The following is a 22,775-nucleotide window of genomic DNA, read 5'->3' as shown; positions in this document are numbered from 1 at the left end:
TCTAATCTCTGTCCTCTTTTCTTTTGTGGCCAAGAATTTCCAAACAGGAGCAGCTGCTTCCCACCTCTGCCTCCTTAGTCTCTTGTTTTACTTTGACTTTATCAAAGATAAAGCAGTAAAGATATCAAAGATATATATGTATCTACTCTAAAGAGCCCAATATTTTCTAACATCTGTTAAGAACAAGAGTTCTGTGCCTGCTCTCACACTGCACTTTTCTGATACCTCCCACACCCCCATGGCAGTGCCTTGTGTCTCTCACAGATCTGGGGTTCAGCATTGTGTCTGGACCTCTCACCACCCCATCACACTCATGCACATGCCCAACCTCTCCCTGCCCTAAGAACTAGCGCATACTTCCAGCTAGATCGATATTTAGTGCTGATGGGATTGGGACGGTTAAATGTCATTTCAGTGGAGCCATGTAATATGTTATGATTACTTTTCCTTTCCTACAAGATGTTTTGTTGATGGTTTTTAAGAATATATATGAAGGATTCAGTCTTAACCTCTCCCTTAATTGTCTAAATATCTTCTTCAAGACATTTGAATACCAGGTATCTTTTTGGAAACACCAGATTTCATTTTGGAGACATATTTTTGAGAGGTCTTCTGGTAAATTTTATGAATTTTATGTCTGGAAACAAATCTTTGCTACTTTTGCTATACTTGGAAAAATGGTTTAGCTGGGCATAAAATTCTTGGCTGAAAAAACTTCTCCCCACAGAACTCTGAAACATTGCCCATTTTATTCCAGCATTCACATTGTTCTCAGAAACTCTGATGCCATTTTGACTCCTGATACGTTGTGCAAGCCCTGCCTTCTCCCACACAGCTTGGAGCCTGTGTCTCTGCCATTGGCTGGTATGTCACTTTCTTGTGCCAGTCACTTCCTGGGCCTGTGTGGTCTGCAACCTGGGATCTCTGGTCCTGAATCTTCCTGCCTTATTTCTGTGACAATTTCCTCCTCTTCGTGTTTATCACTGTCTCTCTTAGACAGAGCCTCCATATTTTCTATTCTTTCCCACTGTCCATCTTCTTGTCTTATTCCTCTGCTTTGTAGAAAAGTGTTCCGACTATCTTCCAACCTTTCTGCTGAGGGTTCTGTTTCTGCTGTCCTATTTTTAATTTCCAAGAGCTCCTTTTCCCTCTTCCAAACGTTCCCTTAAATTATCATCCTGTTCCACTTTCATGGGTACAGTGTGTCTCTTATTTCTCTGGGGGTAGTGATAGTTTTTGAAATTTTCATCTCTTTACAACATCTCTCTCTCCCATAAATTTGGATCTTGTTTCTTTGTTTTGATTTTTACCTTCATGGTTGCTTCATGGCTTCCTCGGGTGTCTGGCGGTTCTTGGTTGTAGGCTTATATTTAAAAGTGGGGCACTAAAAATCTTGCTGGAAGTTCCTGTGCCCAGGAGGGACTTGCCAACTTGGGCCCTTGCCCCCGGGTGACCTGGCTGCATTGTTTCATTGGAGAAGTTAAGTCTCTTTTCCTGAGTTCCTCTGATTTCTAAGGCAAAACCTTCCATTTTCCTGCCTGGAGGGTGATCAAGCTTTCCTGCTGCGTCAGGAGATTAGGAAGAGAAAATGCGTACATAGATAGACTGTTTTCACTTGGGTGGCCTCACTCTTACCTGTGTTTGGGTCACAACAGTCCACACACACCCTGCTTTACCTTTTTTAGAAATTAAGCCTGCAGATTTCTGGTAAAGGAGAGATGTTGCCTAGGTGCAAGGAATTGGACCAAAGAACTGATGTGTTAAAAGAGACTTTTAAGATAGACTTTCCCCCTGGCTGGTGTGGTTTAGTGGATTGAATATCAGCGTGTGAACCAAAGGGTTGCTGGTTCGATTCAGTCATGGCACATGCCTGGGTTGCAGGCCAGGCCCCCAGTAGCGGGTGTGTGAGGGGCAACCACACATTGATGTTTCTCTCCCTCTCCTTCTGCCTTCCCCTTTCTCTAAAAATAAATAAATAAAACTTAAAAAATAGACTTTCAACCCACCTTCTTGTTTTCAGCCCCATATATATCTCTGCTTCTCAAGACACCTCATGCTAGTAAATCCTGGGTTGTTTCTCAGATTTCTTATCTACTGGCTTCAGACTCAGCTTTCTTCATTCTACTAAGATATTGAGTACTCTTCTATCTGCTTTTTAGCTTTCAGAATTTTGTTGCCACTGTCACTTCTTCTGTTTCTATGTTATCAAATCTGTTTATTCATGTTAAAATTTACTCACTGTTGTTTTGGTGGGTGTCTGGAAGAGTGCAGAGGGAAACACTCATGAATTGGAAGTCCCCGTTCATTCTTCAGTTTGTACCATTTCTATGTGACTCTTTCCCAGTCGATTACATTACTTTTTATAGTTTCCAATTCCCTGCCAAAAGGTTCAACCTTGCATTTCAGCTTTACCAATGTAAGTAAGCATATTTTTTTCCTGATAATCTATGTTTAAGTATTCTAGTATTTGGAGTCTTGCTTCTGTTACTTTTTTCTGATTACCACTCATTCATTACATCATCAGCTCATGTGACAGGTTATCTTTGCTTATGTGTTGGACATTGTGGTTGAAAAACTATCTGTAGAAAAAACTATTTAAAAATTTTTTTAGAAGATTTTGTTTATTTATCTTTACAGGTGAAGAAAAGGAGAGAGGGAGAGAAATGTATGGTTGCCTCTCATGCGTCCCCTGCTGGGAACCGGCCTGCAACCCAGGCATGTGCCCTGACTGGGAATCGAACCGTAATCCTTTGGTTTGCAGGACCTGAGCTACACCAGCCAGGGCAGAAAAAAAACTATTTTTAGCCTAGCTCAAGTTACCATCCTCCAAAGAGGATTCGTGTGCCTTTTCCAAGTGCATGAGTATACCAGCATTTGGGATCACCTTAGTTCATTCTAAAGCCCTGAGACTTTTTTTTAGGCCTGAACATACGTACGAGAACTGGTCTGCTTCTGGTTTACTCCCTAGGGTCCCAAATGGAGCAGTGATTTCCCAGAGACACCACCCTTGGTGGGGCCCTTAGTTCTGGGAGACCATGGAAGTGCAGCTCAGTGTATGTACTTCCTTTCACATCAGCAAATGACCCCTGGACAAAAGCTACCCTAGGTACTAGGCTCAGAGTCTTGTCTTTTGGATTTTGGCTTATTAATCCCTCACTCTAGAGTTAGTTATTCGACACTTAAAATTATTTCATGAAAATGTAATATACAAAAATGTATATATATCACAAGCTAAAACATGACAACATTTCGCAAATCACCAGCTCCTCAGAAACTTCCATCATGCTCCCTTCCAGTGACCTTCCTGCCCTTCTTCAGGGCACTGGCTCTGACAGCATTTTACTGATGGCTAATGATATTGAGCACCTTTCCATATATTTTTTTGCCACTTCTATGTTTTTCTTTTGTGGAGTAGCTTTCTATTTTTTTGGCCAACTCTTCTATTGGGTTATCTGCCTTTTGAAAAATTAGTTTGTAGAGTTCTTTTTATATTATAGCTTTCATATATTTTTGGAGATATAATTTCCTCCTGTGTGGGTTGTGTTTTCAGTCTCTTTTTTATTATTTTTTTATTTTTTTAAGATTTTATTTATTTATCTTTAGAGGGGAAGGGAAGGAGAGAGGGAGAGAAATATCAATGTATGGTTGCCTCTGGTGTGTCCCCTGCCGGGAACTGGCCTGCAACCCAGGCATGTGCCCTGACTGGGAATCGAACCGTGATAATCTGATTCGCAGGCCCACGCTCAATCCATTGAGCTACACCAGCCAGGGCAGTGTTTTCAGTTTCATGGTGGTATCTTTAACGAATAGACATTCTGAAGTCCACATTATTTTTTTTGGGCCTATTTAATAAATCTTTGCCTACCCTGAAGATGTCTCCTATGTTTTCTTCTAAGCATTTGTTTGTCTGTTTTACCATTCCCATCTGGGTTTGTAACTGATTTGATATATAGTGTGAGGTATGGGCCAAGTTAATTTTTTTCCATACTGTGATTTGATTGACTGAGCACCATTTATTGAAAACCCCATTTTCTCTGTGCCACACTGTCTTCCCTGTGATCAATCAGGTGACTGTGTACAGGTGAGCATTCTTTACTTTTAACAAGGTGCTTTTTACATTTCAGGCTGCATGTGTACTTTTCTCCAGCAGGAAGATAAGTCTGACTCACCTGGTCCCTGTGGTTAGAAGTTTAATGTCCCTGTTCACTCCTCAGCCCTCTGCAATCCCCTGGTTCCACTGGGCAAAGCCAGTGCCATCTGTATGCTGCCAAATCTTCTGGACACCTCTAGATTCCTGCGTGGGCACTTTCTGTCAGCAGTCAGTCCTCTTGTCAGCTTCCCACTGACCTTCTGCCCCAGAAGCTCACAAACCCCTCACAGCTGGTCCCAGCAGCCTCTCTGTCCCCTAAATTCTCTTTCCTCCTTCTGCTCGCCATATTCTACCCAAACGAATTCACATGCAGTCTCACCTCTGGACTTCTCAGAGGCTCTCCTGGCCTCCTAGATGACTGCCATTATTCTGCATTTCTCCACTCACCACCCTTAGCAGCAGAAGCCTTTTTTGAGGCTCCAGCCTGGGTCTGGACCCTCTGCTGTGCCCAGTCACCTTGTGGTTGTGCATCTCCTCATTACAGAGCTTCCCACATTGCGCTCTAGCCACCTGGCTGTCTCTCTGGCTATGCAGGAGCTTCTGCAAGGCAGGTCTTTATCCTACCACTCCTTCCTTGTGACCTGAACTCTGGTGGTGGACCTGCCATTCTGTGGGATTTCCCTAGACATTTGTGGAGCAACTGGACAGTGCTGTGTTTCAGACAGCCCTGGGTGGGAGGTGAGCAGAACCCCAGCCTGGGCACTGCAGACAGCCCTTCCACAGCCTCAAGGAATCAGGGCACACACCCTGCTTAGGAAACTTCTATTTCCTGGAGACCCACAGGGGCGTGCTCAGAGGGCCCCCTGGCAAACCTCCAGGGCACAGAGGGCAGTGGCCAGAGGCTCCCCATGTACAGGAAAGTGGTCTGAGAGCCCCCAATAATCCAGAATGGACAGGGCAGTGGTCAGAGGGCCTCCAACACCTCAGGATGCCCAGGGCAGTCATCAGAGAACCCCCAGGTGCATGCCTAGGCTACTCAGGGTCATGGACTTACTTGGCGTCCTGCCTCATTGTTGTGGCGGTTCATGGCAGAGCGGGCATCAGGCCTGTTCTCCCGAGCATCTGCGAACTCTCGGGATACCATCCCTCCAAACTCGATGTCCTCACTGCAGCCGCCCCACTTCCAGCCATGGCCAGGTGAGCCCAGGTGACGGCTGCTGCATCCACAGATGGCAGCGGAGCCCTCAGCACACGAGCGTGTCACAGCGAAGGCCACACCAGCTGCGGCAATGGCGTGCACGAAGGCAGACTCCCGGGTGGCTGCAGAGAGAGGCATGCGGTGGGCAGGACACAGCAGTGGAGCAGGGCTTGGGGTGAGGGGTGCATGTCCCCAGAGGATCCAAGGAGGAGGAAGAGCTTCCCCAATGAGAGTCCACTGAGAGTCAAGGAACCCAAGAAGAGACACTGCACAGCACTCATGTGGGGAAAAGCCCAGGGATGGTGTTATCAGAATCAAGGATCACAGGGAATGCTAGCAAGAACCCTGAGCACTGCTGGCTGGAGGTGCCCCTTGGGAAGAGGTTTGGCAGCTTCTAAAAAATACCCATACCTGCCTAACCAGTCATCACCTTCCAGGTGTTTACCCTAAAGGAAGCCCACATTGACGCAAAGTCCAGGAAGCAAATGTCAGGGCCACTTTATTTGTAACAGCCGCAACTGGAAGCTCCCAAATGTCTATCAACAGGTGAATGGATAAAAAACTGTGGTCTAAGACTTCCAGCCAAGATGGAGGCATAGGAAGACACACTGTGCCTCCTTGAACAACCAAAAGGAGGACAACAAAAATTTAGAAATAAAAAAAAAAACAACCACTACTGACATAAAATTGACTGTATGTAAGTCCGACAACCAAGGAGTGAAAGTAAACACATTCATCCAGAGCAGTGGGAGGGGTGAAATCAGGCGGCTGGGCTGAGAGGGGTCACAGCAAAAAAAGCACTGGCTGGCAGACCCCAGGCATAGGGTGGCAGCTGGCAGACCCAGCAAGGCAGCGGACTATGGAGGGGTGTGGCACCCAAGGCAGCTGGCAGACCAGGCGCAGATAAACTAGGCGAAATTGGGGAGTGAGACAGACCGCACAACCCAGGGCTCCAGTGCAATGAAATAAAGCCTCAAAACACCTATTAAAAACACCTGTGGGGGTTGAGGTGCCGGGAGAGACTCCCAGAATCACAGGAGAGTTTTTTCTAGAGACCCACAGGGTCCTAGAACACACACGACCCCACCCACACAGGAATCAGCACCAGAAGGGCCCAGTTTGCTTGGGGGAAGCAGCGGAAGAGACTGAAATCCAACAGAGAGCAGAGCAAGTACAATTGTTCCCTCTCTGAGCCCTGCCCCCCACACAGAGTCACAACCCAGCAACTGGGTTGCCCTGCCCTGGGGAACACCTAAGGTTCTGCCCCTACTACATAACAGGTGTGTCAAGACAAAAAAAAAAAGGCCCAAACGGAAGAATAGCTCAAAGCTCCAGAACAAATATAACTCAGCAATGAGGAGATAGCCAACCTATCAGATGCACAGTTCAAAGCACTGGTGATCAGGATACTCACAGAATTGGTTGAATTTGGTCACAAATTAGATGAAAAAGTGAAGGCTACACTAAGTAAAATAAAGGAAAATGTACAGAGAACCAGTAGTGATGGGAAGGAACCTGGGACTCAAATCAAGGGAGTGGACCAGAAGGAAGAAACAACCAAACAAAAGAATGAAGAAACAAGAATTCAAAAAAATGAGGAGAGTCTTAGGAATCTCCAGGACATCTTTAAACATTCCGACATCCGAATTACAGGGGTACCAGAAGGAGAAGAGGAAGAGCGACAAGTGGAAAGTTATTTGAACAAATAATAAAGGAGAACTTCTCCAATCTGGCAAAGGAAATAGACTTCCAGGAAATCCAGGAAGCTCAGAGGGTCCCAAAGAAGTTGGATCCAAGGAGGAACACACCAAGGCACATCATAATTACATTACCCAAGATTCAAATGAAGGAGAGAATCCTAGAAGCAGCAAGAGAAAAGGAGACAGTTACCTACAAAGGAGTTCCCATTAGTCTGTCATCTGGTTTCTCAAATGAGACCTTGCAGGCAAGAAGGGGCTGGAAAGAAGTATTCCAAGTCATGAAAGGCAAGGACCTACATCCAAGATTGCTCTATCCAGCAAAGCTTTCATTTAGAATAGAAGGGCAGACAAAGTGCTTCCCAGAGAAGGTCAAGTTAAAGGAGTCCATCATCACTAAGCCCTTATTATATGAAATGTTAAAGGGATTTATCTAAGAAAAAGAAGATAAAAATATGTATAGTAAAATGACAGCAAACTCATAATTTTTAACAACCACACCTAAAAGAAAAGCAAACTAAGCCAACAACTAGAACAGGAACAGAACCACAGAAATGGAGATCACATGGAGGGTTAGCAACAGGGGAGTGGCAGGAGGAAAGAGGGGGAAAAGGTACAGAGAATAAGTAGTATAGATGGTAGGTAGAAAATAGGGGGAGGGCAAGAATAGTATGGGAAATGTAGAAGCTAAAGAACTTATAAGTATGACACATGGACATGAACTAAAGGAGGGGAATGTGGGTGGGGGAGGGTGTTCAGGGTACAGGGGAATGGAGGGGGACAATGGAACAACTGTAATAGCATAATCAATAAAATATATTTAAACCCACCCCAAACTGCAGCATAAGATAAGTTAAGCCCTGGGATGTAACGAACAGGGTGGTGGCTATACTTAACGCTTCTGTGTTGTACATCTGGAAGTTTCTGAGAGTAATCTTAAGTGTTATTATCACACAAAAATTAGCAAGTATGTGAAGTGATAGATGTTCCTTTACTTACTGTGGTGATCATTTCACAATATATGCACACATCAAATCATTCTGTTGTGTACCTGAAACTAATATAATGTGTACATATATCAATTATATCTTCATTGAAATTTGTGGCATTTCCATAAAATTGAATTCTGTTTAGCAGTAATTGGAAAAAGAGCATTATGCTTCTCAGAGTAATCATGCTTCTGGCCACCCTGACTCCCAGGGGTTTGACACACTGGGGTGCAGCCCCTCCCCCCACCCCACCTGGACTTTGTGCTTGGAGCTTCCAGCAACCCGATGACCCACCCAAAGCTTCTGTCTGTGTTGCTGTTCTGCCTGCACATCTTCCCCTCCTGCTGCATCCCAGGCTCCAGGCACTGAAAGGACCACAAGCTCCTAGTGTATACCTCACTCTGTGCTGGTTCCACAGGCTCAGGCCTGGGGATGCCAAGGGCTGGTATTGGAGCTGCCTGGGCCTCACGTGTGGAAGCAGCCTCTTGCTTCCACACATGGGGAAACTGAGTCAGAGGAACGGACATTTGTTCAGCAGAAGGGCAGTGGGGGAGAGCTGGAGCTGGGGAAGAAGAATCGGGTGAGGCAACAGGATCAGAGAGAGGTGTGTGCAGGAGTCCGGGGAGTCCCCTCCCTACCTTGTTGGGTAGGGGAGGCCTAGCCTGACCTTGGTAGACAGAGCCTTGAGCAGCTAGTCCTTAAGGACAGGTAGGAAGCAGACAGAGGGGACACGGGGTGCAGCGGTATTCTGCTGGGCTGGCAGGACCAGAGCAAAGCACAGGGCGTGTAGGGGGCAGCCTGGCATCCCTCAGCAGAACTTTCACCTTCTGGGTATGTGCTAACATTTAGATGGGCTCTGGGCTCAGGAGGAGGGGATGGGGCTGCTCTGGGTCCCCAGGGGAACTGATGGAACTCCCTTCCTCCTCACTCACCATTCCACCAGCTTGCATAGGGAGCACCGGCTGTTTGCCAAGCCCTGCTGGAGAAACAAACAGCAGGGAGCCAGATGGCCTCCCAGAGCTTAGCTTACCTGTGACTAGCAAGACTTTAAAAACCCAGCAGAAAACCTCTCAGGGCTTGGGAGCCCAGCAGGCCCAGACTGAACCTTGGCTTGGCTCTGATGGCTGATGTGCCTTAGGTATCTCTGCTGCCTTTATGTGGGGTCCTGCACCCCACCTTTTTTGGCGCTGGCTCCTATCTCCCCTCGGGCCCTGAGTTGGCAGGAGGGAGAAGGGAGCAGGAGAGATGATGTGAGAAAAAGACTGACCAGGGCACCAGTGAGTGCCCTGTGTGTCCCCCAAGCTCCTCCTGGGCCGAGGACCCAAGGCAGGCTTAGGCCCTGCTGGGCCCTTTTGGCTGTAAGAGAGTCATGGGGGAGGGTTTCTGCTGTCTCCGCACTCTACCTCATTGCCCAGGAGGCTTCTGCTCTGGAAGGGATGCAGGTAGGTGGGCTCCACCCTGGGGAGCAAGCAGAGGTTCTGGGCATCCAGGTTGGCAGCCAAGAGCTAATGTGCCCCAGGCCCGTGTGTGCATACACTCAGACTCGCCCACCCAGCTTCATTCACATTCACACACACTTGTCACCAAAACTGCACATTTTCTCAGCTACGGAGAACACACACACTAGGAATATGTTGGAGGAAGTATCCTCCCCACTGACCTCCCACTGGCCCTGCACACATACTGGCTTCTGGTGACTCTTTCTGTAGAGGTGCCAACACTTTCTAACCGCCCTGTGAAGGCCCTGGGCACCCTTGTCCTCCCTGGGCTCTGACCAGAGCAGTCCTGGACTCTCCCTGCTTTCAGAAAGCTCTGGGCCACACACCTCACTGTAAATCCCAGAAGGCCTCCCATTGCTAGTTTGGGGCCACACTGAACTGCAAGCTGCCTCAGGGGCCTGGGCCCATCCTGTCCACCCAGCCCTTCCCCAGGAGTCCAGCCCTCAAAGTCTCCCTCCAGGACCAGAAGGAGCTCCTGGTGGGGACCTGCACCCTAGCCTCCAGCTTACTCTCCAATCCACATGTGTTCACTGCACACACAGGCACATGGACACGAAGAGACACAAACATGCAAAACACAGACATATATACCCATAGACACTCTCACACACAGGCACGTAGATATGTGGACACACACAAATGCACAAATGTGTGCACACAGACACACACTCATAGACACTTTTATACACGGACACACCGACATACAAATGCACACATACATGCACATAAAGATACATACAACCATAGACAGTCTCACACACAGACACATACATTCACTCTCACATACACATGGCCACATAGCCACACACACAACACACACGTACATACCCACAGACACTCCCACACATAGACAAACATGTACATACACGGACACACAAGGACACCCATGCACAGGCATGTACACATAGATGGGTACACAAACATGTACAGGCACACACCTATAGAAATACTCTCTCGCATACTCCCAGACACACATACATACATAGGCGCACACATACACAGGCGCTGGAACAGTGCTTTGTCCAGGGTTACAGTTAGGGTTAGGGCGAGGGCAAGCACTAATACTGTGCCCATCTTGTTCTGGGCACTGTCCAGTGCCCATCTTGTTCTGCATGGTCCCTTCTCAGGTTCTCAACACTGTCCTTGCTTGACTGACCACAGGCTGACTCCAGCCCGCTCATTGTCCTCCCAGTCCTGTTGGCCGCTACCTGGTCTCCAGCCACACTCAGCTACTGTCCCTCCCTTAAAACAGCTGGGTTTTCCAGCTGTTCTGATGCTCATGCAGCACCTGCTGTGTCCCCTCCCCACTCTGGGGCACAGGACAGGGTCCTGTGACCGTGAGGTCTGGGTAGGACCTACTTTGGCTCTTCAGGCTCCCAGGCACAATGGGAGCTCCCTCCTTCACCTGCTTGATCTGGAAGTCCTCAGCCCTGCTGAGGCAGGGACCAAGTCCTGTTCACCTTTTGTTTCCAATTAAGAGCACCAGGAGGTCACACAGGTGGTTGTTGAGGAGCAAGGACCTGGTCTGAGAAAAGAACAGGAGCCCTGGACTAGAGCAGGGAGTCTGGTGGGGTCTTGGCCCATCTGGGCAGGCCCACCCTGTGGGGCTTGGCTCTCTGACCCTCCCCACACAGCTTATTCTTGAACAGATCCAGGAAAGCTCCCTTCCTCAAAAACCCGTTCTCAAATACCATCTAGGCTGCTGTTTCCCACGACACATGAAGCCCCTGCCTTCTGCTGGCCCAGAGCATCTAAGTGAGTAAATGCCAATGTGTGTGACCACCGACCACTTCCCCTCCTGTCTCCACCCTCAGTAGAACTCCCATCCTTGTTTTTCATTCTCCAGGACCTGGCCTGAGGACTCCTCCCCCACCAGTGCAGCCTGGGTGAGGGGCTGCTGTTGGGATGGCCTGCAGACTCCTCAGGGCCAGCTCTCCTGGTCCACCTCCCAGGCTGCTCAGGATCCAGGACCAGTTCCTGCATCCTGGGCCTTTCTCCTGGGACTCTTCCTCCTGGAAGTCCTCCTGGGACTTATACTCTCTCACTCTAAGCTGGCTAAGGGCCCTGATTACCCTTCTCCAGGATCTCCAAGGCCTGAATGCTCTCCCCCAGCCCAAGGAAAGCTTGCCTTCTAGCCCAGGGGGCTAAGGGCAGGCTTCTACATGGGACCCTCACTCTGCTTCTGCCTCTTCCCCCTGTGCCAGCCCCTCCCCTCCACTCTTGCCTCTGGAGATAAGGGGAGAGCAAACAGAGGCCTTGCCCCATGGCCCTCAACAAGGGCTTGGAGATCCCTGCTTATCAACCTCAGGCAAACAGCTCAGGGCTGCCAGACACACTTGAGGGAAAGGGTGTGTGGGGTGGGGGTAGGGGACCGTGAGGGCTTCCCCTTGAACTTGGAGGAAAAAGAACTCATTCTTACCCAGAAGCGTCACCAGCTGGCTGTGCAATCCTTCACATACCTCCCCCAACCCCATGGGCCTCAATTTCCCCTTCTGCCAGGTGAGGAGAGGCTGCTCATTGGATAGAGTCCTGGTGGCTGAGGATGTCCCAAGGTTCAGCTATCTCATGGAGGAAAGAAGCCTCTGCTTCCTGTTTCAGAAAAATGTAATATGGTTTGTTCTGGCAAAAAAAGAATGGTGACTGCACTGGAGAAACCAGGCAGGCCTGCCTCCCAGAGGGACCAACACAGCCACTGCCAGCCATGGGACAGACATGTGCCCCAGGCACTGTCCCGAGGGTGCTCCAAGGACACCCTCTTGCCTTCAAGGCATTCTCGCCAAAGATGCACAATCTTTCTCTAGTCATCAGGAAACCCAGAGACCTGAGCAGGTTCCTTCCAGTCTTAAGGGCACAAAGGATAAGGACCAGCATAAGATCCTGGACAGTAAAGGAGTATTGGTGGGAAAATGGATGAAACCTGAATACAGTCTAGAGTTGTGCTAATCATGATGGAACGCAGTTTTGATGGATACAACTGGGAGAAGCCTGGGAGTGGGTCTCAACTCACTGCTGCAGTTTCTGTATGTTGACAATTGTTTCCAGAGAAAAAGTTAAAATGTACCCTGAGGCCCCATGGAAGGAAGAACCCAGAATGCCTGGACGGCTTTAAGCCAGGGTGACCTGCAGGTTTAAAGGGGGCTCACAACCTTCCAGAAACCGTGAGCAGGAATGAGAGCATGTCTGAAAACTCACATGGTTCTGGGAAGAGGACCCATTGCTTTGATCATATTTCCATGGTGGTTTGAACAGGAAGGTCACAACCCACTTGCTGGAATGGCTTCAGTTTACAGAGGAGGGGGACACGGCTCCCCTGAGGTCATGGGTGGGGAGGGTCTGGAGCCCAGTGGCTGTCCCGCTCACAGCAAAGTTCCTATCCACAGACAGCAGCTTCTGCAGAGGCTCCTGCTTCTGTTTGTACAATGATGGGGGCTCTCACGCCCTGGGAATGCACCCTCTTCACCTGCAAAAGGCTTTCTTCCCAATAGGATGTGCAAGGTCAAGAGAGGAGGAGACAGAGGCTGTTGGGAGAAGAAGGGTGGCTAAGAACCAGTGCTGCCAGTTGGCCACATCTCTGGGACAGAGCCTGAATAAGCTGCTTGAGCTACCTCAGGCCTGTTCCCTTCAGGCCTAGCACTCTTATCCCCATACTGTGGCCAGGCTAGGAAAATGAGAGAGGGAATCGGGTGACCAAGTCATTCTGTGAGGTGAGCATCTTCCACCAGGAAAGCCTCTTCCCAACTTAGCATCATCTCATTAACAATTATTTATTGAGTCTGTGCAAACTACCAATGATCCTTCCTTCCACCCATCTCCCATCCATCCTTCTCTCATCCATCCACCCTCCGTCCATCCATCCATCTTCTGTCTGCCCATTAATCCTTTTAAGCATCCAAGAGCTAAGAGTCTATAATGAGCCATAAGCTAAACTCGAAACCAGGAACATGAGTTGAGTTAGATGCAAGGTGACCACTCTCAACAGCTAAAGAAAGAAATCTGAAAGAAAGATGGTTGCTGCCCCATGTGATAAAGTTTCCAACCCAGGCTTTTGAGAGTTGAAGAGTTACCTGCCCCAGTGGTAACTAGGCGGAAGCTCAATGACCAGCCCACTCTCAGGTGCAGAGAATCTTTGCACTAGGCTGGGGGAGGGTGAATCCGAGGAATTCTTTCATCTCTTTAATAGTTAGCTCTGCTGCTGCAAGACAGGTTCTTTGCTTTGGGCTGTGCAGGATCTTACAGTTGGGATCTTGCCTTTGGGAGCTTACAGTTCATGAGGGAGAGAGAGTCAGGAGGATAAGGACACCCAGTAGGCTTGGCAACACGAGCTTTGGGGCAGGCCTGGAGTGGCTGGCTGAATGGCTGAATGGGGGATGGAAGGATGGTAGATGGGTGGATGGATGGATGGACAGATGATGGATAGATGATGGATGGGGAGAGTCCAGGGCAGATGAGGGAGCCCTGTGTGGCAAGAGCTGGGCATCCGGAGGAGGGCAGGAAGGGCAGCCCCATGAGGCCCATCCCGGGCACGGCCAGGGCAAGCCTGGGTGTGGGGTGCCAGGTGCTGCCTCTGGACTGGGCTGAGGTGGCCACTTTGCCTCCCAGAACTTAGAACTAAAGGAATCTTAGCAATTCCCTTCTTCCTGTGGCTTGTCAAGCACCAGGGATCACTTGGGGACTGAAAGAGGACTGCCAGGCATTGTCACTTTTCCACAGGAGGGCAAAACATACAAAAATGACTACCAGAATTTCAGAAAGGGAATTTTAACATCAAAAAAGCTCTATTTCTGAAGTCCTATATGTTGAAGAAAGTTCTCAAGACATCCTTCCCAGGACCTTGTCTTTCACATTTTGCCACAAAGATCATCAGTTGGCCACTATTTATTGAGCATCAGCTGTATTCTAAGTGGACAAGAAGGCCACCACTTCTGTCCCCAAGCTGGCCTTCCCTGGGGGGAGGGGGTGACCCAGGAGGCTGGTTCAGTCACACTGATAGGAAAGCACACCTAGAGGCCACCCTTCCTCGCCCCATGAATCCTTTACCACTGATGAGAGAACCAGCCCAGACAGGGAGAGGGCGCTCTGCTTGGCCCCAGTAACGTGGGGCTCAGGGCAGGTCAGCTCCTGGCCCCAGGCTGCAGAGAGGGAGAACAGAGCCCAGATAGATGTTTCTGGGGGTGGCTTCTGCACCCCCTGGCAAGGGGTCCAGAATCTCCACCAGGCTGTTTTCCATGGCTGCAACCTTGAGCGGGGGGTGGGGAGGCCCCACCTACCCTGCAGGGCCCATGCCCCACTGCCATGGTGGGTAAGGGACACCCACCTATCCTCTCCTGGGAGAGGAAGGTTGTAGGGTGCTAATGCTGGACAAGGGGGGCAGGTTACTGAGATGAGCCAATGGCCCCAAGGAGACCCGGAGTGGCCACTGGAGTGGCCCTTCTGAGAAACAAAGGTGATCACAGGCAGTAGAGGTTCCTGGAAGGGAACTGTGGCTCAGACGTGATCTTTGAGAAATAGGCTGTAGCTCCCGGGCCATCCTGTCTGTGGGGCCCACCAGGTGGCCTTCTCAGGAAGCTCTGCAGGGACAGGGTCGCCAAGCCCCACATCACTATGGGCCTGCTCTTCCTGCCATGGGCCTGGGGCCATAGCTCTTGGAGACATCTGTATTCGTAAAAGATCCCAGCTGATTCCTATGCATCCCCAGCTGTCCGGTGTCTGGTGAAGGGTGGCCTCTAATCCTGGGGGAGGAAGAGGGCCCCTGGGATGAGGGCCTCAGGTTGATAAGCCCCCACACTGGACCATGGCAAGACCCGGAAGGAGTGTGGGAGAGAGGAGCTTGCACAGGTCTCTGACACATCCCCCGCCCAGGCTTTCCCCAGTGGGCTGTGTGTCTCTGGCCTAGTCTGTATGTGAGGCCAGGCCCTTGGTCACTGACTTCTGGGACTCAGGGGTCTGACTATTGTCACCTGGTGGCCAGGCAGGGACTCAGTCAAAGGCGGGTGTGGTGTGACCTCCCTAAGAGCTGCAGGACCTTCTGGTCAGAATCTCTTCTCGGCTGACCTCCTCCTTCACTGGGTGCAGCACCCCTCCCCTCAAAGGGCTCCTGGCTCCATCTTTCCTCTGGGCAGTGCTGACCTTTGAGCCTCCATGGGGACTCCATGGGGGCCTCCATGGGGGTCCCCCATGGGTCACTTTGTCCCTGCCTGTCTATAGAGCATTATGGGGGGGGTGCTCACAGATAGAACTGGAGTGCCTCCAACCAGGCTGCACCCTCAGCCTTCCTCCCTGGGTCCCCCAACTTCCCCAGGTGGCTTGGGGACTTACAGAGCCCTGTCCACCTGGCAGGTGAGGAACCCAGGGCACTCCTAGAGCTTTCAGTGGGTTGGTACCTCTCCCCCAATCAATCCCAAGACTGCAGCCCTGCAGGCTGAGGGCCGGCCCGTGCCTCCCCCTCCACAATGTCTACCTTCCCTGGTCCCAGAGTGAGGTGGGCTGTGGTGGGGGGAGAGTCACAATGGCATCTGGTAATCCTGCATCTAGGAGCCACCTGAGAGCGGAATGCAGCTGGCACCCCACTGCGGCCAAGGCCCCTGACACGGCCCTGCCAGCGGCACAGCCAGTGTCCTCTGATTACCTGCTGGGGCTAATGAATTTGGCTTTGTGAGCCACTGTCACGCTGCCTTAGGCCCACAATGGCCAGTGATATTTTATATGAATATCCCCCTTGTCGGCGATTAGGCCATAGCAAGCTGGTCATAGCAACCGGGAGGTATGTGCGGGGAACGCTGTTCACACGCCGAACATGGCCCTCGGGCGTGTGAATCCAGCCGCATTTTCACTTCTCTCTGTACTTAATCTTGTCGTCCTGGCGGGCACATTGTGCTCTGATCCGGGCCCTGTGGGGTGTCCTAGGGTTTCTCTGGCGCCTTCGCCCCCTCCCACTGGGTAGAGTTAATGATATACGAAAGTGCCCCCACCACGGAGCACTGAAACACTTTCTGATTAGGGTCAGAGGTCACAACCTAGATTGGGGACGCTGATCCCCTCAAGGGCCTCCTCTTGGGGCCCCTCCTGAGCCCTGAGCCCAGCTCGTGCCTGCACCCAGCCCTCCCAGGTAGGTGGCAGACCACCTCTTGGAGCTTGGACAGGCAAAGGGCTCTGCCAGGGAGGGGACAGGCTGTGCTCTCCCCTTCCTGCTCCTCCCCAGCCCAGCCACCAGCGAGCACAGGGGAGATTGGGGGACTGGGTTCACACCTGCTGAGTACTTGATTGATTCCCCCCTGCCCCTGCAGCGTGCCTAAGGGGCTCAGGAGCCTTGGGGAACCCATTAGTACTCTGAAGTGACAGGCTCCTGGCCCTGCTCACACCAAGGGCACAGAGAGCATGAGTGAACGCAGCCTAGCGTTGGGGTCATGGGAAGATGCAACTGGGGACGCCTCCACCGAGGATGACTTGGCCCTCGTGGCCCCTTCCACGGCTCTCAGGTGAAGTGCCCCACTCCCCAGCTCTACAAAGAGCTGAAGGAGAGAGCCTGCTCACTTGCACCCTAGGCTGGCCACGTGCCAATGTGCTCCCCAGGGACATGGCCCAGCTGGCCCTCCTTCAGAGTGTCTGCTGAGGCTCTGAGCTCAGAGACCTGCCTTCCCTGCCCTGCAGCCTCCCCATCCCTTTGCCTCAGGGTCAAGGGCTGGCCAGTTCCTCCCCTTGTGTTGGTCAGCTCTGGGGAAGCCAGAACCCTGCCCGGGGCAGGGGGTGGGCAGATAAGCAGCAATCCTACACCAGCCTCCATGCACTCAAAAATTCTTCGAATGCTTTCTGTCCCACAATGCAAGTTAAACAGTTCAGCTGCCTATGAAGCAGGAGGGGGCACTTGTCCCGAGCCAGGGCTCACTTCTGTCACCCAACCCCACCTTCCCTGCCAGCACATCCTGCAGATCCAGCCCCAGGCCAGGCAGATGGCAGAGAGAGTGTGTGTGCATGTGTGTGCTGCAGGCAGAAGCTGTGACCACACGCTCTTTCCCTGAGGTCCTCACACACCCTGCACATGCACCCACATACCCTCATGCATGCCATGCATATGCACACACAAGGCTGGGCCCTCCCCTCAGCTGGCCTGGTGGTGTTAAGCTCTGTTCCACAAGGCCACTCCCATGGGGGCCAGGCACCCAATGGGCCTGACCACGGGGCCTGGGTGACTTCTGACATGATCAGGGCAGCCCTGGCCCCAATCCAGTCAGACCGATTGCAGCCAAGGGCCTCCAAAAGGGCCTCTGGGAGCTGGCCTCTTTCTGGGGCACCTGGCCGGCTCCTTCCCCCATTTCTTAGCCACATGGTAGGTGAGGGAGAGCCAGGCATCCTCTGTCCCATTTAGAGCAACTGGTGAGGGGTGGAGGGCTGAGGCAATTGTCATCCAGCAGAAAAGGGAAGAGGTGGGATATGTGAAGAGGAGGAAGGGAGACCGGGCAGGGGGAGCCTGAGGAGCAAAGGACAGAGACAGGAGCTCAGATGTGGGGAGAATGACACGGGGAGAGTAGACATGGAGCAGTAGATGTGGTAGGAGTGGGTGTGAGGGGTGTGGACGCAGTGGCAGTGGATGTGGGGGAAGTGGGTATGAGGACCTGGACATGGGGCCGTAGATGTGGGGAGAGGTGAAGTGGGGAGAGTCAACATGGGACAGTGGACATGGGGACCAGACATGGGGGAGAAGTTTTGGGGACATGGAAGTAGGGAGGTTAAACATGGAGAGAGTGGGTGTGGGGGAACCAGGGGCCAGGACACTGCGGCTGCAGGAGTGTCCCTGTGACCTGCTGGTGTCTAGACTTCCCGGGAGAAGCTTTTGAGGAAGTTAGAGGTGCAGAAGAGGAGGGCAGGTGCCCAGACCCTGGGGCCCTGCTTTCCCAGGGAGAGCCCCTGCTAACTCCATGTGGGCTTACTTTCCTCACTTGTAACCATATCTCTGGCTCATCTGATGGGTGTTAGGATTCAATATGCTGCCTGGTGTAAAACAGTGAACACTCAGCGGGAAAGCTCTGTGTACATGTTCTAAAGGAAGAGAGAAAACTCTGAGATCTAGCTAGGGTGCCACCTCCCCTGTGACTTCTGCCCACACAGGGATACCTAAGCCCACACTTTGCCTTTTGGTCACCCTCTCACAGCCTCCTTACTAAGCACTATCTACCTGCCAGTGCACACATTGAAAGAGCCCCTTGCATCTGCTGTGTACCTGCTGGGCACACGGTGGGGCACACGAGACTCTGGTTCCAGAGAGGGATGATGTTAGTGGGACATAGATGGACCTGGGAAATGCGGAGCAGCTCCAGGGGCTGGGAGCCACTGCCCAGGTGGGACCTCTGGGCTGAAGAATAAGGAGCTAGACAAGATGAGGACTTTGATCACAGGGGCACAAAGGTTGCCCTTGTTTCAAACTGAGGGTCACAGTGAGGCAGGGTACAAGGGAGAGCGGTTCTGGGCAGGCAAGTAAGGTCTGTCACAGTGTCATTTGAAGCAAGCAGGGAGCAGGATGTGCCCCAGGAGAAGGCATGATGCTATGACACTCATGAAACACAGAAGGGGCTGGGTGGGGCATGGGGCCGACAGACCTCAGGGCTTCACTGGCCTTGCTGACTGAGGTGTTTGTGGGTCTGAATGCAGCTGGAGGATTGCAGTTCGGAGCTGAGGATGATGGGACCAATGTACCAACGTGTGAAGAAAGGGCAGAGCCTGCAGCCAGTGAGGGTGATGCTGTGTCCTAAGGGAACAATGGCTTACCCCAGGGAACAACGGCTTACCCCTGCGGTGCATGGAAATGAGCCAGGGCCCTTAGAAGGCATGGGTGGATGAGGCATCTTCCCTTGGGCTCCTGCCTCCCCTTCCAGGGCTGCCCTCTCACTCTGCCCAGGAGGAGATTCCTGGTCTTCCTGACATGTGTCCAGCCTGGCATTGGCTATGAAACTGGGTCACAAAACCCTGTGCAAATCAGGTGTTTCCAGCTTCTTATTTTCCACAGGATGAAAGGGAATCCAACTGAGCCAGAAGCTGACAGATTTTTAAAACTTTTATCAAAAGACAACAGATTGCTATGTGATTTTTGACATACATAACTCAAAAAATGCAAAAAATCAAAAGATCCCTTTCACGTATATATACTCTCCCACATGTCCTATTCATGTGAACTGGCACCTTCACACTGAGATCTATAAAGCCAGCGTCACACCCAGCAGGGAAAGACTGAAAGCTCTTCACAGAGCAGGATGAAATCAGAGTGCTCACTCTGCCTACTGCTGTTCGACATTGTCCTGGAGCCTCCAGCCAGGACAATTGAACGAGAAAAGGAAATAGAGAACATCCAGATTGGAAAAAAAGAAGGAAAACAGTCTTTATCAGCAAATCACATGAAAACCCTAAGAATGCACAAAAACTATCAGAACTGATAAACCTTCAGCAAGGATACAAAGTATAAGAACAACATTAAAAATCAACTGTGTTTCTTTACCTGAGCAATAAATAATCTAAACATGAGATTAAGAAAACAATTCCACCCTGGCTGGTGCAGCTCAGTGGATTGAGTGCCAGCCTGCGAACCAAAGGGTCGCAGGTTGGATTCCCAGTTGGGGCACATGCTTGGGCTTCAGGCCAGGTTCCCAGTGCGGGGCCGGGGGGGGGTGGGTGGGGGTGGCGCATGAGAGGCAACTACACATTGCTGTTTCTCTCCCTCTTTCTCCCTCCCTTCCCCGTTCTCTAAAAATAAATAAATAAATAGATAAATCATTAAAAAAAGAAAACAATTCAACCTACCACAGTATCAAAAAAGAATAAAATACTTAGAAATAAATTTAACAAAAGAAGTGCAAGACTTGTACACTGAAAACAAAACATCATTGAAAGAAATTAAAGAGACAAGTAAATGAAAAGACATCTATGTTTGTGGACCAGGGTACAATACTGTTAATATGGCCACATTCCCAAAATTGATCTGCAGATTCAACACAATCCTTAAAAATCCAAGCTTTTTGCAGACTGATGAACTGACCCTAAAATTCACACAGGAAAGTAAGGGGCTCCAAACAACCAAAACAAGCCTGGAAACACAGAATAAAGTTGAGGAATTCACACTTCCCAATGTTGAAACTTAGTGCAGGTAATCAGGATGGCATGCATGGGCATCAGTGGGATAGACATGTGGACCAACAGGATAGAACAGAGCCCAGAAATAAACCCACATTTCCCTCTCTGGCTTCCAGGTGGGGTCCAGCCCCATCTGAGACAGCCTTCCTCCATGACTGTATGGTAGATTCTTTAGAGAGGATAGGCTTTTGCCTTCTTCCTCAAATCCTGTTGTTTCCTTTTGGGGCAGTGGGAACCCTAGGAGTCCCCATCTGGGCTCTGGCACCAGGAACCCAGATGGCACAGGGACAGTGTCTGGGGCACCCTGGCGATGATGCAAGTGCTGAACATGCCTCTTGGCCCCACAACACCATTGACCAAGGCACAGCATGGGTTCCATATAGGCAGCAACTGCACCATAGGCATGCTCGCTCAGATGTGCACAGATATGCTCATGCACATGCGCACACACCACATGATATCTGCACACTTGAACACATGTGCACACCTGCATGCACACCATATAAGCAGTCATACCATGCATGTATATGCACAAGCTAAACAAATACATGCATGTGTACACCACATATGCTATGTACACATGGGTGAACATGAGCACACATGTACTCACACAGTCATTCACACCCACACACATGCACACAAATGCATGCAACCACACTCATACATGTGCAGGGACATACACACGTGTGTGCACACACTTATACACACATGTCTTCACATGCCTGGTGTGCCACATTGCCCTGTGGACCTTCCATGCACAGTGGTAGCCATCCCCATGGGGAGATACTATGTAATTACCCTTACAGTAGCTCTGTGAAGTCAGCCAAGTAGCAATTATTTTCTCATTTTGTGACGTGGATGCTGACACTCCAGGAAGTGAGCAGACTTGCTGATCAAGGTCACGTGGTATGACCCCCTCACCCACAAGCTCCGGAGAACATGGGCTCACTTGGGGTGTGGTCGTGACCACCTGACATTTGGGCATCCTGGGTGCTTGGGCAAACACTGTCAGGCCCCTCCAGCCCTCTCTGCAGCACTTAGCTGCACTCTTAGGATCCCTCCTCAGGGGGCCCCTGCTATGTGCACAACAGTAGTCCCAGGACATGATGCATCTTCCTCCCAGATGTCTCTTATGTTTTCTCTTCCTCTGCATTCTGAAGGTGCTGCACATTCCATCCTCCATGCTCATCTTGCAAGGTGACTTTGACATGCCACCAAAGGTTGGGGTTTTTGTCCCCTACCCCAGAACCTGGGCTGGCCTTTGAAAATGCCTCAACCAATAAATGTAACAATGCGAGGCCCCTGAGACAAGGTCTCAAAAGGTGACATGAAGTGACATCAGTGAAATAGCAGAGTAGGGAGTGCCAAGAGCCTGTCCCTCCACAGAAACATGAAAAAAATAAGCAAAAACTGTCACAATCAACATTGTTGTAACCTTGGAAATGAGCCCAAGGTTTTCAGCAACCAAGCAAATTCTGAGTCAAGGTGACTCTGTCAAGGTAGGAGAGCTTCGTGCTGTTCCTACTTGGTCATGGCCCACCAGGCTCCATGGCACAGTGAAGTCTTGAGATGGCAGTCCTTGTTGTTTCCATGTGTGTAGATGGTTCCGAGCGGAGTATAGTGGACATTTCCCCAAGGATTTTGTCTGTTTTGACATGTCTGGGGTCCCCTAAAGGACTGAACTCTCTCAGTGGAGGATATTCCATGAAAATATTAAAATCGAATGAACCAGCCACTTCTACCTGGGGAAAAAAGATAATTGGCTGCCTGGAAGGAAAAGCTGGGGAAAGAACTACTTTGGTGAATAAAGGCTTTGAAAAGCTCCTGTGCATCCTGAGAGAACGAAAGCCACATGCATATCAAATGCAGGATGCTTGCTCAGGAAGTATCTTAAGTTTTCATCTCCAGCTGATCTCCAAGCTCAGTGGTAGGAAGCAAAACTAAGGCAAGTTGTGAGCAGACTAGCTAACAGAGAAAGAGCACACAGCACACAGTTGGTCTGCAAACATGAGAAGAGTATTTTTTGCTTTTCCTTTTCTCCAGGGTATTAGGGAAATTTCTACCAAACCATTATTAGCTGACTACAAAGTAAAGCAAAAGATACTTCAGAGACCACACATGACAAAGAATACAGTAATTATAAATAGTTTTTAAAAGTCACCAAGCAAAAAAGCAAGTACAACTTAC

At 50.4% G+C, this 22,775-nt stretch overlaps 1 protein-coding gene across 1 annotated transcript in view; it reads right to left on the bottom strand.

Moving 5' to 3' along the window:
• Positions 1–22,775, bottom strand: part of WNT3A (Wnt family member 3A) — a 45,329-nt gene that overhangs the window by 3,134 nt on the left and 19,420 nt on the right. Inside the window, exon 3 of the mRNA XM_037040063.1 lies at positions 5,145–5,410. Within this exon, the coding sequence (XP_036895958.1) occupies positions 5,145–5,410 (266 nt within the window). The remainder of the gene's footprint in view (positions 1–5,144; positions 5,411–22,775) is intronic.

The sequence above is a fragment of the Sturnira hondurensis genome, unplaced genomic scaffold (assembly GCF_014824575.4).
Source record: "Sturnira hondurensis isolate 20B ecotype Veracruz unplaced genomic scaffold, ASM1482457v3 Scaffold0002582, whole genome shotgun sequence".
NCBI classification, from domain to species: domain Eukaryota; kingdom Metazoa; phylum Chordata; class Mammalia; order Chiroptera; family Phyllostomidae; genus Sturnira; species Sturnira hondurensis.
This window is presented reverse-complemented; position numbering and strand designations above follow the sequence as displayed.